The sequence below is a fragment of the Penicillium longicatenatum genome, assembly GCF_028827895.1.
Source record: "Penicillium longicatenatum strain IBT 33135 chromosome Unknown contig_11_segment0_segment0, whole genome shotgun sequence".
NCBI lineage: Eukaryota > Fungi > Ascomycota > Eurotiomycetes > Eurotiales > Aspergillaceae > Penicillium > Penicillium longicatenatum.
The window spans coordinates 528705-542350 of record NW_026643117.1 but is presented as its reverse complement, the minus strand read 5'-3'; the positions used below and the strand labels follow the sequence as shown (position 1 = coordinate 542350).

At 47.8% G+C, this 13646-nt stretch overlaps 3 protein-coding genes across 3 annotated transcripts; 1 reads left to right on the top strand and 2 right to left on the bottom strand.

Moving 5' to 3' along the window:
* Window positions 1-290: 290 nt before the first annotated feature.
* Window positions 291-878, bottom strand: N7484_000201 (uncharacterized protein; the record flags this gene model as incomplete). Its single annotated transcript, XM_057110622.1, has 2 exons — window positions 291-753; window positions 847-878. The coding sequence occupies 2 exons, from the start codon at window positions 876-878 to the stop codon at window positions 291-293; spliced, it is 495 nt and encodes a 164-aa protein (XP_056977848.1).
* A 401-nt stretch (window positions 879-1279) lies between these two features.
* On the bottom strand, window positions 1280-1762 carry N7484_000200 (uncharacterized protein; the record flags this gene model as incomplete). The annotated part of the gene is made up of 2 exons (XM_057110621.1): window positions 1280-1430; window positions 1512-1762. The coding sequence occupies 2 exons, from the start codon at window positions 1760-1762 to the stop codon at window positions 1280-1282; spliced, it is 402 nt and encodes a 133-aa protein (XP_056977847.1).
* A 6996-nt stretch (window positions 1763-8758) lies between these two features.
* N7484_000199 (tetratricopeptide repeat protein) lies at window positions 8759-12720 on the top strand (the record flags this gene model as incomplete). The annotated part of the gene is made up of 3 exons (XM_057110620.1): window positions 8759-9746; window positions 9807-10448; window positions 10496-12720. The coding sequence occupies 3 exons, from the start codon at window positions 8759-8761 to the stop codon at window positions 12718-12720; spliced, it is 3855 nt and encodes a 1284-aa protein (XP_056977846.1).
* Window positions 12721-13646: the final 926 nt, after the last annotated feature.

The window sequence follows — 13646 nt, the reverse complement described above, 5'->3', positions numbered from 1 at the left end:
ATCTTCATGTGGATTCGCATTAAACAGTATAGCCTAGCCCTGTAATCACTCATCTATGGGTATTCCTTAGTGACGACCGCTTGTCTCACGGTAGTAATGTAGTTAGTTACAGATAGCATTTCGGCAAGCGATCTAAAAAGCCGAGGTTGGTTATAGTATCTAATCAGGACTCGCTGCCCTAGGAATTAGTTTCGGACAATCAAGTCATAAGAGTATGGAGGTATTACTGATTTCGGAAACTATAGTAGTTGCGGAAGACAGCCAGTCTTAACTGATGTTCTATTACAGTATCAGGTGTATTCCACTTCGCCAAATTGCTGTCTCTGCCGCCGCATTTGGTTTCGTTCTGCTCGTCTTCGTCTTCGATTGCTGGCTTGGCTTTCGCTAGGTTCTGTTGGAGTGAATATGTCAGGAGACGTAAAACCACTTGCACCTTTGTATGAAATGTTCGTAAGAGGGTGGAGTGAGGTCGTAGCCGATTGAGAGGCCGACAAAATGGTCGCAATTTCATCTAATTCTGTAATCTTAACAGCCCCTGTGACATTTACTGGGGCCACAATTTGAATCCTTTTGAACTCGGCAACATCCTCATCTGTAGGATCAGCTTCGGCAGGAGTCTCAGGCCCAGCGATCAAAGACTGGTCTTTAAAATTTGCCTTTGAACTTTCTGCGGCACTAGACACAACTGAAGGGGACTCTTCGTCGTCTTCGGAGACTTCCGTTATCCTGCGATACTGCAAGCCGCAGAGGGAACTGTCGCAAAAGTTAGATTACTCTGAATGCGGGGAGATATCATCCCCGAAAGTCTTACCAGCACACATCAGAGAGTCCCGAATCTAGATTGACCGCATGACAAGCGGGACAACTAGATTTTTCATGCTGAGTATGGTGAAAACGCATACTCATGATAATCTTTCGCCCAGGTCTGAAGCACACCCTGAATGCACTGGTGTGCTTGATTTCTTTGCGTGTGATCGAGTCCTCAAGTATGTAGCTTCCCCTTTTCACTTTTTGGTAGCCTGGCATATCTTCAAAGTTGAGTTCAAGCATGTGATCGAAAATCTATTTTCCTTGTTAATAAAAAAGCCATACTTTGCATGAGTGGAAAATTTATAGGAGGTTTTATACCTTCCAAGAACTGATCGTGTCAAGAGGAATTGTAAAGGGTCTTAAATGGGCATCTTCAAGAAATGCCGGTCGTTCAGGCCAGGGGCTTATAAGCTTGGCCATTTGAGTATGAACTGCCATAAGCACTCTCCGACAATAGAGAAAAGCAAATCTAAGAGATATTAGCCTCTAGATCTTCCCTTGACATCGCAGAATCATACAGCATTAATAAAGCAGCCGCACGGGACTGCGCACTGATATTTTCGATAGAGACTTTAAGGTCTTTTAGGTTTGTGCTTTGCTCAGACAGAAGGCGATTGGTTCTAAATACGGGAAATTGTTATGATCAGTTATCATTATCCAGATAATTTTGATTTAAGTGGTATCACTTTAGTCTAACTCACCGACTTTCTTTATTGGTAGGTATCCAATAGTCAAGAAAGGTTTTGGTACAAGATGCAGCAACGGCTGCAGCATAATCTTGCCATATCTTGTTCTTATGGCTATCTGCATAGTCGCAAACTCCTTTGATGATCACGCAAGGTACATTGTCCCAGACCCCAGCCCCTTCCATCTCAAGTCCAATGATCCCTTCCTTTTCGGCCAGTTTGTCGCGGTGCTCACCGGATTTCATTACCGTATCAGCAGATGCCATTGTGCCAATGTGCACAACAGGGCTTGGTCGATCTACACTCAGCCGGTCGCGATGGACTGGCTTCCCCTCACATCCTAGTTCTCGGCAATCACTTATTAATGCATCTTCACAAACCATATCTAAGCTGGATTTGCAACGGGTACAAATGCAATTGACAGTCGGGGGTCGCTGATGATGCTTATGGCGATAAGAGTTCTCGAAGAGCACATCTTCCATGATGCCTGGATACTGCCACTCATTCGGTGTGTGCTTTTGAAGCTCTTCAAGATAATGAGAAATTTGATCCTGTACTTTACTTCGCATTTTGCGTGTCTTAAGGCAGGCAAGAAAGCTTCGGATCTCTCGATTAGGTCGTCCAAGGGTGTCTTTTGGATCACTCTTGCGTCGAAATCCATCAGGATATTGTCTGCCGAAATCATATTCAATGACGCTGTCGCTGATAATAACGTCTCCCAGAAAGATTGTGGTACTTCTAGACGGGAAGGGGACCCCCCACATATTCCGACAACTAGAGCGAGCCTGATTCCGGTATAGCTCACTCGCAAACTTGAAGCGACGCTTGCAGCGCTCCCTTTTCCTATTCCTGGCATGTAGCACAGGACGACACTGTGTTGACCGATCCGTCCCGTTGTGTAACTGTTAGCATCTCCTGGTTGCTTGCGATATATTTGGCCAAGTGTATCGTAGTGTTCGTCAAATAGAGCTTCCACTGCATCTGCTTCCAGAGGAAGGGCGCAGATGATTGCTATCTCAAAGTCATCGCGAGTTCTAGGGCGCATTTTTGGATCTCTCAGTGTCGCAAGGTTTCTGTAGAGAATCGGCGTCAGCACCAGCGACAGATAATGCTCGAAGACCCGGTTTTGGTTTTGGTCTCTCCGCCCGCGGTGTGAAGCAAATCCTGTCCTCCGATATGGTTGCCGTGGGGTTGGCGCAGGAGCACAGAGAATGTGTCTGCGGGCATGATCAAGGAAAACAATCCACTCAGCCGCAGCCTGGGAGAAGAGGAGAGCTGGGCGCACGTGACGATACTACTCATCGGCTTTGGCCAATACACACTGAATAACTAGTTCCTTCCCGGTCTCCCTGCCAAGGCCTAAGCGCAGATAAATTAATGAACCCGCCGCATCGAATAAAGGGTGGTAGTATTCCAATGTGCGGCTATAGGATACAGTGGTTCTTAAAGGTTAATCATGCAGAAATCAAAGCGTAGCATGGAATTTCAAGCGGCAAGATACAGGACCATACCGAAGCATCTTACTGGAGCCCATATTTTAATATGGCTTGCTCAATGATATATCTGCGCCTAGGCCGGGCCCAGAGATATTCCTCGGCGTATTCATCAAGCCTCAACAATGAGTAAAGTGGTTGACCAGCAATTGAGAGCACGATATGCTTCTATCCCCGTTGGTGAAGAAGTGATTGAGCTTTTATTCTACAATAAACTTGTATAGCTGTATGGGTGAATCCACCGGGTGGTACCGGATTGGGCGTTTTGATGCTTGAGACGAACACAGCTTTATGGGGATAAGACCATGTTGAGATCTTGAGAGAATCGGAAGTATGTGACACTGTGCATTGTGTACGACATAGTGGTTCCTGCTTCACCTGATATTCCTTGCGAACGATGAATTATCCTATGTTAGGGATGGGGGGAAATGTGGTGTTTGACCACTCTTTCTGTACGTCAAATAAAGTCTTTCATTTACTGACCATGCCACTGACAGGGAATATCCACAGAACCGAAATATGAACTAATCGTCGACCGTGGATTTTGAGCACATCCACATCTGGTCATCTACATAGTATCTTCATTTCTACCCGATGACCGTAAGGTATAAGCAAGGTTAGCCATGCTGGCTAGAGTATCAGGATGTTCTGGCCCGAGCACTTGTCTACGGGTCTCCATCACCTGCAATTCTAGCTCTTTTGCTTCTTTCCATCGTCCTTGGTCCCCATAAGTCGACGCCAGGTTGGCCATGCTGGTCAGAGTATCGGGATGCTCCGGCCCAAGCACCTTCTTGCGGGCTTTTAGCACATGTAACCCTAGCTCTTCGGCTGCATCCCATCGCCCCTGATCACCATAAGTCGACGCTAGGTTGGCCATGCTGGTCAGAGTATCGGGATGTTCTGGCCCGAGCACCTGCTTACTGGTCTGTATTACCAGTACTTCTAGCTCTTTGGCTTCCTCTAATCGTCCCTGATCCCCATAAGTCGACGCTAGGTTGGCCATGCTGGTCAAGGTATCGGGGTGATCCAGCCCGAGAACCCGCTTACGGGCTTCTAGCACATTTACTTCTAGCTCTTCGGCTTCCTTCCACCGTCCCTGATCCCCATAAATCGACGCCAGATTGGCCATGCTGGTCAAAGTATCTGGATGCTCCGGCCCCAGCACCTGCTTGCGAGTCTCTACCACCTGCATTCCTAGCTGTTCGGCTTCCGTCCATCGCCCTTGATTCCAGTAGGTCGATGCTAGGTTGGCCATACTAGTCAGAGTGGAGGGATGCTTTAGGCCGAGAACCTGCTTGCGAGACTCTATCACCTGCACCCCTAACCTTTCGGCATCCTTCCATCGCCCCTGATTCCAGTATGTCAATGCTAGGTTGGCCATACTAGTAAGAGTGTCGGGATGCTCTATACCGAGCAAGTGTCTGCGGGTCCTCATTACCTGGAGTTCTAGCTCTTTAGCTTCTTTCCATCGTCCCTGACCCCCATAAGTCGACGCTAGATTAGCCATGCTGATTAGAGTATCAGGATGTTCTAGCCCAAGCACCTGCTTACGGATCTCTATTGCCTGTAGTTCTAGCTCTTCAGCTACCTTCCACCGTCCCTGATTCCGGTACGTGGATGCCAGGTTAGCCATACTGGTCAGAGTAGAGGGATGCTTAAGCCCAAGTACCCGTTTGCAGGTCTCCATCACCTGTATATGTAACTCTTGGGCCTTATTCCATTGACCCCCTAGGCTATATGCTAGCCCTAGCATCTCCAAACTATCAAGCGTCTCCTCGTTCTCCAGACCGAATATTTTTGTTCTTGTTTTCATTGCTTTCTCTGCCATTCTTTTGCTTTCGTCGAAATTTCCTCGAGTCCATGTAAACGATGCTGCTTCGTGTAGCAATGACGCCCATTCTTGTAACGAATCCACTGTACATGGCTTCTGTGCGATAGCGCACTGCACGTGAGCATATAGCACTTGGCATCTTGTCCAGTTCTCAAATTTGCCCTTCGGGAAATTGCTGCGAAGGTTGTGGATGAAGCATTCCTTCCATTGCTCTAATTTACCATAAGTCTTGAGCCAAGCGCGGGCAGTTAGCTGCACTAGCCGATGCATAGTGAAAACTGTGCTATCCGTACCCATATGAATGAATGAATAGTCTCTGAGGGTTGTGATATCGTCTATAAAAGTATCTAGGTCGGGTTCAGACGAACTATCCGAATCCTTTGGACTAGAGCTTTCCGCGACATCCTGCGGTAAACTGGGCGTACTCTTGCTTTTCATATATATAGGAGCTAGCAGAAGCTCCTCTGGGATTCCCTGTGGGTCGAAAAAGCTCATGAGAGAAAGCAAGTCTGCAGCTGACGGTCTCGATTTTTGAATATGAGCAAAGGATATTTGCAATGTGACCAGAATAGAGTTTCCTGCTTCCCAATCTCGGGATTGAAAGCTTGCCTCAAAATTAAGTAGCCTAGTGGCCCGACGGTCACTTTCCTGGAAAAGTTTTAGGTATTGTGATACCGAGAAACGGGGTGCTCGATGTTTGATATAGCCGGCTGCCTGTACGATCGCAAGTGGCAGGAATTCGAGCTCTTCCACTAATTTGACGGCCTCTTGAGTCTCCTCAGGCAGTTCCAGCTTTTTTTGAAAGAGCACTAGCGCTTCGGATCTTTTCATTGGTTCGACTCGAATAATGTTCCGGTGATCGACAATTTTCGATGCTAGCTCTCGGTTCCGACTTGTGATAATTATTGATCCGTGAGGGCTGCGGGGGATAAATTCTAATAGTGGCTTTGTTGAGGGGTTTTGACCGTTGATCTGGCGCTGCTGACTTGTCGTGAAGGGCTGGCGAAGGAACCCATCATCATCAATATTATCAAGTATCAGCAACCACCTTCCACTCTTGGCATCCTGGAGCCAGCTTTCGACTAGGCGAAATATGTTCACCATGGGATCATTACGCCCGGGAATTTTGGCGCTGCGGGCGATGTCCGCGAAGCTTTGCTCGAACCGAGCCGCGTTACTTGCATAGACCCAAAAAACCCATGTCTCCGGTGACTGGGATCGGACTCGGTGGGTGTACTCTAAACCAAGTTGCGATTTCCTGTCGATTGTCAGCACTAAGCCACTCGCTAAACTCCTTGCACTTACCCGACGCCGCCGATGCCCACAAGGGCTATCCTGGAACCGGGAACTGAGATTTTTGTATGTATCTCATCGAGCAATGTGTCGCGACTAACAAAGTCTGGGTCGCGGGGAAATGGGACGGTTGATAGAGGGGCTGGTGGAGTTTCTGGTCGGTCTAGGTGTTTTGAAGGAGATTAGTCAATTTCAGCTTGGTAGGGTCTTATGAAACCTACGCGGGGGAATATGGATCATTCCGTGATTGACTCCCACCTGAAGACCCTGGCCTCCTTGACCTAACGATATGGTTGTCATAGCTAATGTGCTATGTAGACACAGCTTTATTTCTGGGGTAGGAGAGGGTATCAACTCAGGCGGGGCTTATCAATCTTACTATCGGGTGACTTGCTGGGCGCTGTTCAATTCTATATTTAGAACAAGGTGTGAACGCCTTTTCCTAACGGGCTAGCCATTCAAAACAATGATCCGTAGCGTATTATTTTGTAAAGTAACTTACATACATTGCTATTATGACGCATTGGGTGATCTTTGGCCTGACATTATTTAGCCTAAGCCGTTTCACCATAGTCTGAGCGGTGGGGCTTAAGATAGTTTCTCTGTGCAGAACACGGAAGCCAATTTTAAATATTTCGGTATATAGAATATTACCTACAAATCACCTGAACATTCGGCATCAGGTGAATACTCAAGTCTGAAACTATGGACGTATCTTCCAGCCTCATACGTAACCAGCGGGACACGTGATGGACCAAGTCATGGAAGATGCCTGATTTCCGACCAATAATAGCTGATCTCGAAATGCTCCCCCATTTTTTTGGTTTCGAGTTGAGGGGAACAAGGCGGTCAAATGGGGCTCTGCTGAGCCATGATCCCAGATCTGCAGCGTCCCAAGGTTTGCACTGGAAGGACGTATTCCATGCGGGATCATATCCAATCAAATGATATCAAAGGTTACCCTAGCTATGTTTGGTTTCATTTTTTTTTTGGGAAGCGCGGCTGAGCCATAATAAGCCAGCTGGGCATGTCTGCCTAACTTCGGCAGTGCTGGTACTGTATCCAATCAAATGATACCGTAGGTTTTCTCTAGCTATATTTGGTTTGATTTCTTCGATCGGAGAAAGAGCTGAGCCATAATAAGCCAGCTGAGCGATGTCTGCCTAACTCCGGGAGTGCTTGCTGTAGGCCCCCCTCGGCCAAAATGTATTTCGTGTCGCACTCTATCCTATAGCTGAGCCGGAATTTACCACTTGAGCAGTGAGAAGTGGACATCTATCGAGTTTTGCCTGTGCTGCTTTATCGAATCAACGACTACTATAGATTTCCTCCGCCCAATCTCGTCCCTGTTTTCGTGAATGGCAAAATTGCTTTGATGGGACTTGGCTGGCTGCGCCGCAACCTATCTGTTGGGGTGTATGTCTGCCTAGAGGCCTACAACATAGCCGGCTCGACCTGTGATGAAATGAGTAGCATAGATATGTGACGGGTATTCCGACCAATGATAGATCATCGAGAACTGCTGCCCCCCTTTTCCTAGTTTAATTTTCCACGCAACCCACTGCTGCTGAGCCATGGACGAGATCTAGACCTTACACTGCTTGCCTAGAGTATCCAATCAAATACGTAAGGACGGGCAGTGCCGGTGCTTTATCCAATCAAACATTTGTCTAGGCCTTCCTTAATTTATATTTGTTTTGGTTGAGGTTCCTTACTTCAGGGGAAAATTAAGCTGAGCCATGATCTGTCAGGGAAGCGTGATTGTCTAGGTTGCCTTGATGTGGCGGTGCTGGTGGTATTCAATCAAAGGTCGCTCCAGCTTTCCTAGGGCCATATTTAGTTTCGATTTTCACCCTGCTTCCCACCTTTTATATAGCTGAGCCGTGATTTATCAGTTGGGGGTCAAACATCCTCCCGCCTTAGATTTCCAACAGTGGATTTTTTTGACCAGCTACTCCATCCATGATCCATCAAGTAGTATATCAGGCTTCAGTAAGCCTCCATGTGACATAAGATTACAATATGTGTATGAAAGGAAGGCCCATAGAATTCCATGGATGTGGGGCATGCCACCTTGCACAAGTGACTTGGTGATCTGCTTAGAGACCTTTTTGTTCTTCTCCCCATCCTTTTGTGCGGTGTGTGCTAGTCATCACATACAAGATGGCTCTTTGGTCCAGAGAACCTCAGCAGGTGATCTCGGCGGCCAACGGCCTTCCTGGCACCTAATGGTTTGAGTCTCAACTGATTATCACTCACCCTTAGTCCGTCGTTACTGTAGGCCCAAGGAAAAGATTTCCTGTTCTCTCAATAGCCATGATGATCATGGTGTTCAATTAAATCATGGCGCTTCACTTGGGAATCGATGCATCAAAACACGCACCAATCTCGTTGGTCACCCGCCTCCCCCATCCGATATAAGCTGCATCAATTACGCCTCTCCACAATTAACCAAAGGCACGTGCACTCAACTGACAACCCAAGCGCGTAGCCTCAGCTGAACCCCGCCGTCTCCTAACAAGCTCCCGACATAATTCACATGACCTCCGATTTACTATTCTTTCTCCTATCTTCCACACACATTGAACACATTGACAAATCAGAAATCATAACGCACGATCCGATCGTACGGGAGTCAGTCCACTATGGATGCCAGGACCCGATTCCACCACGACTATACAGTCGGATGGATATGCGCCTTGCCAGTGGAGACGGCGGCTGCAAAGCTGATGCTGGACAAAATACACCCGCCTTTGCCTCGCCTCCCGATGGACCAAAATACATACATCTTTGGGAGCATCGGGGAACACAACATTGTCATTGCTAGCTTACCGGCCGGCGCATATGCCAATATATCAGCTGCAACGGTTGGGATGCAGTTGCTGTCTAGTTTTCACGCCATCCGCTTCGGTTTTATGGTTGGTGTCGGCGGCGGGGTACCAAGCAGCCATGTAGATATTAGACTTGGAGATATCGTCGTGAGCCAGCCGACGGACACTTCTGGAGGCGTGATTCAATACGATTTAGGTAAAGCGCTAAGCGGCGGCCACTTCACGCGAACCGGAATGCTTAATCGACCTCCTAAGGTTCTATTAACCGCTCTCGCGACTCTCCAAGCACATCACTACACGGAAGATAGCCAGATCGTTAGATTTATTTCTAACTTACAAGCCAAAATAGCGCCCCACAAAGCCACCAAGTTCGCGCGACCGACGCAAGAGGACTGTCTATTCCACGCAGAGTATGATCATGTCGAATCCGATACGTGTATAGATTGCGATCAATCTAAATTGATTCCACGAACCCCACGAGAGCACCAAGAACCAGTGATTCACTACGGACTTATCGGATCTGCAAATCAGGTTATAAAGAATGGCAGGCGGCGAGATCAGCTGGCTCGGGAATTAGGCATATATTGTGTGGAGATGGAAGCGGCAGGACTGATGAACGACTTTCCGTGTCTAGTCATTCGGGGCATCTGCGACTATGCCGACTCACACAAAAATAAAGGATGGCAAGGGTATGCGGCCGCGGCCGCGGCGGCCTATGCGAAAGAGCTTCTCTTGGTGATTGCAATAGATCAGATCAACTGCACACCAACTGCAAGAGACACGCTCGCAGACTCTGGTGAGAGTATGTTAAAAGTCTTTCTTAAGTAATTCGAAACGATTGCTAAATATTATATATATATAGTTCACCGCTTTGATGTCCCATTAGACCTAACGGCTATCCCGGTAATTGAAAACTTTTTGGGACGACAAGACGAGCTAGACCAACTTTGGCAGTATGTACAGCCAACATATTCCCAGTCACGAAAGGTTGCAATTCTTCATGGGCTTGGAGGGATTGGAAAGACACAACTAGCAGTTCGTTTCGCACGAGACCACAGATATGACTTTACTGCCATCTTCTGGCTGAGTAGCAAAGATCGAGGCACGCTTTTACGATCTTTGAGCTCTACCTTTCCCCGATTACCGGGCTTATATCAAAAAGCCGAGGCGACCAATGACGATGAGGTAGAGCAACGAGCCAAAAAAGTTTTACAGTGGTTAGCATTAGAAGGAAACTCACGCTGGCTGATCATTTTCGATAACGTCGATCAATATTCCCCTATCAATGGTCGTGATGATGATGATAATGTATACGATATTGCAAAATATTTCCCTTCAGCAGATCATGGATCCATCCTCATTACCTCTCGGCTACAAGGGTTGACAGAGCTAGGAAAATCTTTTCCAGTCCATAAATTTGGCCCTAAGGATGCAACCCAGCTTCTGTTACAAACTAGCCGCTTATCAGTAAAGGATACTGCTACAGAGTTTGAGAGCAACCCAGGTATTATTATAACCCTTAAATTTTCATCCTGGTACTAATATATTTAGATACTCTTGCCCTACTTACTCGCTTGGATGGCCTTCCATTAGCAATTGTGATCGCTGGGGCCTTTATGCGGGAGACTGGAACTAGCATTACTGAGTACTTACAGTATTACCGAGAGGCTTGGTCGGCCCTGCAGTTGCAATCAAGTCCTAGACGCCAGTACGATCAAGGAAACATGATACAGACATGGATGATTTCGTATCGAGAAATCCAGAAGCGGGACCCTAACGCAGCACAGCTGCTATTGCTACTTGCTCACTTTGACAATCGAGATATCTGGTATGAATTAGTACGGCGTGACTGTGACAACTCTGATGTCCCAGAGTGGCTTGAAAGGTCTACATCAAGTGGGCTTGCTTTCAAGATAGTTGTCAGGATTCTTATTGAGTTCTCTCTTCTTGAAGTCGAGCGACAAGACGGGAGCTATACGATGCATCCAGTGGTACAAGACTGGTGTATTCACGTTGCCATGACCGACAAGAATGTGAATTCAGTTCAGCTCAATGAACTAGCACTATTATGTGTGGGACACACTCATCACAGTACAAGTGACGGAAACTGTCTCGGCTTTCACCAACGGCTTGTTCCGCACGCACATCGTGTGAGCCATAGGAATTACTCAGACAACTTAGCTGTATGCGGAGCATTACATAATCTAGGGCAATTACACGTCCATCAAGGGAAGCTAAAGGAGGCGGAAGAGTTATACCAGCGCGGACTGGCAGGGTTTGAGAAGATTCTCGGTCCCGATCATTTATCCACCCTGAATACGATAGACAGCCTTGGGGAAGTCTACAATAATCAGGGGAAACTGAAAGAGGCAGAGGGGATGTGCCTACGCGCATTAGCAGGCTATAAGAAGGCCTTCGGTGGGGATTACGAAACACACCTACCAGCTCTTAACGTACTCGACAATCTTGGGACTATCTACTCCAATCAGCAAAGGCTGAAGGAGGCAGAAGAGATCTACCAGCGAGCACTGGCAGGCTTTGAGAGAACCCTAGGTCCAGATCATCCATTCACTCTCAATACACTTAGCAAGATTGGGAGTCTCTATCATAATATGGGAAAGCCGAAAGAGGCAGAAGCGATGTATCAGCGAGCACTGGAAGGCAAGGAGAGGATCTTAGGTCCGGGTCATATGTCTACTCTTAGTACAGCCAACAACCTTGGTCTTCTCTACTCTAACCAGGGAAAGCTGAAGGAGGCCGAGGAGATATGTTTGCGCACACTTGCAGGCTATGAGAAGGCCCTCGGTCGGGATCATGAAACACACCCACTGACGCTTAATACAGTCAACAACCTTGGAATTCTCTACTTCTCCCAAGGAAGGCTAAAAGAGGCAGAGGAGATGTACCATCGGGGATTAGTAGGGGTTGAGAAGGCTCTCGGTCCCGATCATTCGTCTACTCTCGATACAATCAATAACCTTGGTCTTGTCTACTCGGAACAGCTGAAGCTGGAGGAAGCAGAGGCGATGTACCAGCGCGCACTATCAGGCAAGGAGAGGACTTTAGGTTCAGACCATATGTCCACTCTTGACACAGTCAATAACCTTGGTCTTCACTACTATGATCGGGGGAAGCTAAAGGAGGCCCAGGATATGTGCCTACGCGCACTTGCAGGCTATGAGAAGGCCCTCGGTCGGGATCACGAAACACACCTACCGGCTCTCAATACGCTCAGCAATCTTGGGGGGCTCTACTCTGAGCAGCGGAAGCTGAAGGAGGCAGAAGAGATGTACCAGCGAGCACTGGTAGGCCGTGAGAAGGTCCTCGGTCCCGATCATTTGTCCACCCTGAATACGATAGACAGCCTTGGGGAAGTCTACAGAGATCAGCGGAAGCTAAAGGAGGCAGAGGAGATGTACCAGCGAGCGCTGGCAGGCTATGACAAGGCCCTCGGTCCCGTTCATAAGTCCACTCTTTGTACAGTTGACAGCCTTGGGAGTCTCTATTCCGAGCAGATGAAGATAACAGAGGCAGAGGAGATGTACCAGCGAGCACTGGCAGGCTGTGAGAGGGCACTCGGTCAGGATAATATGTCGACCCTGGCTATAGTCAATAACCTTGGGAGTCTGTACCATGGTCAGGGGAAGCTGAAGGAGGCAGAAGAGATGTACCAGCGAGCACTGGCAGGCTACGAGAAGGCCCTTGGTCCAGGTCACAGTAGAACCCGGCGACTTGCGGCTAAGTTAAATGCCTTAAGCGTTACGAATGTAAAGTAGTGTCTTTGAGGATAAGTTCTTCATTCCGATGCGGCAGAAAGCAATGTCCTGATCATACGGAAAACATCGCATGTATTTTTTCTGTATTTGATAACTTCTAGGTATTGAAAAGTGATAGTCCACGAGGTGTTGAAAGAAATCAGGCACTGTTGAACAACGGTCGCAATTGTGTGACCGTTAGGGATCAAGGTGTGCGTGCCCATAATGCGGCTGACACGGAGAGGAGCTGATGCCACGTGAGAGCCTTGCTCATGAGGTGGCACCACTGTAGGGTTCCATGGATTTCCACGGGCTTTTCATACGCATAGTGTAGTCTTGCGTAGCTAGGTTTTGTAACATACCAAGCCCATTTTACTGAAGCCCCCATGTCGATGCGGCCTGCTCAATAAATGATCTGCGCTAAGGTCTTGGCGGTAGGGCCAAGAAAGAGTTTCTCAGTGTAAGTCGGTCAAGGCGATTTCGAGAACGACTGTATAACTAGCCGAAAATTAACCCAGATATCCCCCAGCCATGTGTGGTAGCCTTGAAACACAACGAAACATCAATCAAAACTGCGCATCTATTCCTATCCGTAGTAAAAATCGTGAAATTTTGCATCCACCAAGCCGTACATACTTTGGGGAATCACAATTCCGCCAAGTTGAGTTGCAGGGCTGTGGGGTAACCAATCACAGCGCGATTATCAAGCTGTCATCCATATTTCCGTTCCATGAGGCGCAGGGCTAGGCTCGGCTGGGCCATGAGGCTCAAAGGTATTAGCTAATAACTGCGACTTACAGCAGTCTTCGAGATCATTCTGAGAAGCTAATCGGCTCACCGCTCTCTAATTCAGCACATTGCATAGAACCATCTCGAATCGTTGTGATGGCTACGTCAGCCACGCTTTCCCCTCATTCCTGCAGCGCAGCTCGCTCGCCAGTCATAGC